Source organism: Laccaria bicolor, genomic scaffold, assembly GCF_000143565.1.
Source record: "Laccaria bicolor S238N-H82 LACBIscaffold_142 genomic scaffold, whole genome shotgun sequence".
Taxonomy (NCBI): Eukaryota; Fungi; Basidiomycota; class Agaricomycetes; order Agaricales; family Hydnangiaceae; genus Laccaria; species Laccaria bicolor.
Window position 1 is genome coordinate 15,337 of NW_001890002.1, and position 4,065 is coordinate 19,401.

At 52.3% G+C, this 4,065-nt stretch overlaps 1 protein-coding gene across 1 annotated transcript in view; it reads left to right on the top strand.

The window, feature by feature from the left end:
• Positions 1–1,273: 1,273 nt before the first annotated feature.
• LACBIDRAFT_335745 (uncharacterized protein) overlaps positions 1,274–4,065 on the top strand; it is a gene marked incomplete at both ends in the record, with an annotated part of 3,661 nt that continues 869 nt past the window's right edge. Inside the window, 4 exons of the mRNA XM_001890633.1 lie at positions 1,274–1,444; positions 1,498–2,917; positions 2,965–3,099; positions 3,153–3,958. Of these exons, the coding sequence (XP_001890668.1) occupies positions 1,274–1,444; positions 1,498–2,917; positions 2,965–3,099; positions 3,153–3,958 (2,532 nt within the window). The remainder of the gene's footprint in view (positions 1,445–1,497; positions 2,918–2,964; positions 3,100–3,152; positions 3,959–4,065) is intronic.

Sequence of the window (4,065 nt, forward strand, 5' to 3'; positions counted from 1 at the left end):
CAGATACTTCCGTGATCCCAGAGTACTATTGGACCTTGAGGCGCCAGGGGAAGACATGCCTGGTTTGTCAGAGGCAGGAGCTGGAGCAGACGTGCCAGGTGTTTGAAAATCAATGGAAGGCTGAACAGCCGAGGCCGGGGTAAATGAACGATGGACTTGAAAATCGAAAGGGGATCCTTTATTAGCCGAGGCTGGTGCAGGGTTGTTAGGCTTTTGGAAATCGAAAATGGATGGCTGACGAGCCGAGGACGGGGGAACAGGCGGCACATTCGTTGAAGTGTCCACTTGCTGAAAATCAAAAATCGATGCCTGACGAGCCGAGGCTGGTGCAGGGATGTCAGGCTTTTGGAAATCGAAAATGGATGGCTGACGAGCCGAGGACGGGGGAACAGGCGGCACATTCGTTGAAGTGCCCACTTGCTGAAAATCAAAAATCGATGCCTGACGAGCCGAGGCTGGTGGAGATCTGCCAGGCTTCTGGAAATCGAAAATCGATGGCTGATGAGCCGAGGACGGGGAAACAGGCAGCACATTCGTTGAAGTGCCCACGTGCTGAAAATCGAACATTGATGCTTGATGAGCCGAGGTCGGGGCAAAAGCTGAAGTACCGACTTTCTTAAACTCGAAAATGGATTGGTGAGCCGAGGCTGGGGTGAATGGGTTGGAACTTAGAGCAGGGGTAGGTTCTTTGAAATCGAAAATGGATCTATGAGGAGCCGAGGATGGGACGTCCACTTCCATCACTAGTTCGGATTCTTGGCTCTGTCCTATCAGCCACCCAGAATTTAGGTTTGGCTAGTTTTCTGTCACCGACTGGAACTCACCACTTAGTTGAAGAGGGGGTAGAGCCTCGGCCGTTCCTAAGATATGGTTAGAACTGCTCAGCCGACAAGAGTACATAAAACTTACCATCCTTCATTTCTTGGTCTTTCATCACAGCTTCTGTTTATCTACATTAAGTAGACAATCCTTGGTGTGGAGTAGGGACAATACCTGGATTTGTTAAAGACATATCAGTCAGAGAGTAGATAGCTTTTCCTGGGATTGCACTGTGTGGTTGGTGATGAAGACGCATTGTTTTTCAATGGTGGGAAAGCAAGCCACTGCAGATCGGCCATGGAACATTCTGCGGATCTCGGTTGAACATTGTACGGATCTCGGTTGAAGTAACGCCACCACGTGACCGCGTTTACAACTTCGTAATTTCACATTCACCATTGTCCCATTCCAACGTGCACATTCACCACCCTCGATCGTCCCATTCCCACTTACCATGTCCACTGCTGAACTTGCTCAAGCCGCTCAACAGGCCCATACCCTCACTCCCGGGTTCTTGGAGGATGTTAGGGTGGCCACCTCCACGCTTTTGAACTTTTACAACCGTCACAGGGAAGGTCTTCTGGCCCACCAACGGACGGTGGAAGAGGATGCATACGGGAAAGCTGTGAGTGACTAACAATGATTTGTTGACTGAAATTGGATCTCTTTCTCCTACAGGAACGATTTGTACGTTTGCTCATCGACAAGAATATGTGGTATAACGCGGCCCAGTGGCTCAACCACCCTTGGATTTTGGCGTACACGGAAATGGCCCGAGCGGGACCATCGGTTGATTGGACCAAAATGTTCTCGATCCCACAACCCACCACCCCTACCTTCTTTATGGAAGGTTATGCCGGTCCCTCTCCCCCTTTACCTCCATCTTCGACCGATTCATTGCTCCCAGTCACAGTCCCAACTCCCCCATTGCCGGTACTGACAGCTTCATCATCGCTCCCGGCCCCAACAAAACCAACGCGTCGGGCAAAATCAACCGATCCTGTGCCAGCGGCTGAAACGAAGTCCAAGAGTAAGACGAAGTCTGGGCGAAGGAAACCCGAGGCCGGGTCCAGCACCCAGCCTAACGACACCGCTGCCCCAGTCCAAAGCAAAAAAAGAAAAGGGGACTCGATCGAAGCCAGGCCAAAGAAGACCAGAGTCGTGAGCGCGGAGTTCATCAACAGCAGTGATGAGGAAACATTGAAGCCGAAGTCGGAGTCACTTCGACCGGTTGGTGGGGAAGCAAAGGCGGTTAAACCCAAGTCCCAGCCCCATTTCTCCCGCATGACACCCAGTGCCGGCTTCAGTCTCATCCAAAGGCCCAAGTTAGACCCCGACGCCGGTCCTCCCAAGACCGCCATGGCCGCTTTAAGGCAAGCCAAAACTGCCGAACGTCTTGCAAATCAGAATGCCGCCATTGCGAAAGGCAATTATCAGCTTGCGGATATCCCCTGTGAGGCCTGCAGCAAACGCCAAGATCGAGACATTGTTCCATGCGCTATCCGTTCCCCCCCACAACAAGGATCCTGCTTCACCTGCAGTACGGGTAAGACGACCTGCACATATGCAGTAACCAAGAAAAAGGACACCGACAGTGAGGTCGAAGACGAGATCCAAAAGGGGTTGCAGGATCTTGAAACGGCCACAGTCTCCGGGGGAGATGCCCAAGTGAAGATCGTGAGGAAGAAAGCGAGGTCAAAGAAGCCACAGGTGAAGAAGGTGAAGCCGGATGTCAAAGAGAAGGGCAAGCAGGATGTCGAAATGGCCGCAGTCGGGCATGATGTGGAGCATGCAATTGACATGGACATGGAGGTTGGTCTGACAATGGGAAAGGGGAAGTCCGAGGGTGGTATCGACATAGAGATGGCCAAAGTCAAACATGAGGAAACCGAGGTCGGTGCCAGTCCAAAAGCTGACAAAGACGTGGGCCGGGTGACTCCCACCATAATCATTGAGCCACCCACACCACACACATCGGCGATTTTCAAGAGCACTGAGACCGAGGTCGGTACCAACACTGACAAAGGAAAGGGCCGGGAGATTGGGCCGCCAGCCAGTGAGATGGAGTGGATCGTGCCCGAGTTAGCAATGCGGCCAGGTAAAAAATTCATGAAACTCGTTATTCTTTGCTGACTTCGTTTATAGAATTGGGCTTGGCTGTCAATTATATGCAACAAAGCTTTACACCCCCACCTGTTGAGCGCACGTCCCGGCCAGAAGGTTCGCGTTCGGTATCCCGTTCTCGGCAGGTCAGCCCACCAGATCCCAAGGAGGTTCATCGTACGTTTCAAGTTGTTTTCTCATTTCCCATGATTCTCAACTTGAAAACTTAGTTGACACGGCGCTCTATCAGAAGAAGATCGACTTTAGGTCCTTGAGCCCCCCACCGAACTTCGACATGCAGACGATGCAGCAGGAGATCAGAAGACTTGCTCATGGCCAAGCCGACCTCCTGCAGAAACTCCGAGACCAACAAGCGCAAGTCAGCGTCATGGAGTCGTCTACCCCTACTATGCGAGAGTATTCGGCATTTGTGGTCCGAAAACAAGATATTGACGCAAGTGCCCTTCTCCCCCCGGCGGTTGACTTACCCGTGACCCTGTCACAACGTCTTTTGGCGCTCGAAGAGATTACCCGGTGTATTCAAGATCAAGATTTGGCTAGCCGTCCTCTGTCGGAGAAAATTGCAAGTCTAGAGACCTCCGTTTGGTTTCAGGAAGAAAAAATCACCGGAGCGACTCGCCGGATGGACCGTATTGAAGAGTCTGCCCACATGCGTTGGAAGGAAACACAAGAAGATTTGCAGTCCATCCGAAGTGATCACCAGAGACTGGAAGCCGAGGTGAGGGAAGCCGTCAAGACACTGGAGAACAAGTGGGAGACTACGCCAGCTGCGTTACAAGAGAGTCTCACCCGGGGCTTTGAGAAACTTGCAAGCCACATCGAAACTGCCGAGCTAACGCTCCACGACCTCACCAAATCAGTCACTACTATTTCGGAGCTCAACCTGCGGCTCGGTGCTCGCCAATCAAGTCTGGAATCGCTCATTATCCAGTTCCTCGGCAACAAGGAGAAGAAGCACACTGGCATCAATACCGATCGCTCAGTCTCACCCGACCGCGGTCAGAAAAGCCAGCAGGTACAAGTCTCCCCGACCCCGGGTGTCGTTCTGCCAAACCCAGTTTCAACCGATCACGCGCAAGTCTCTCCAACCCCGGCCGTCTTTCTGCCTCCAGCATCTGAGAG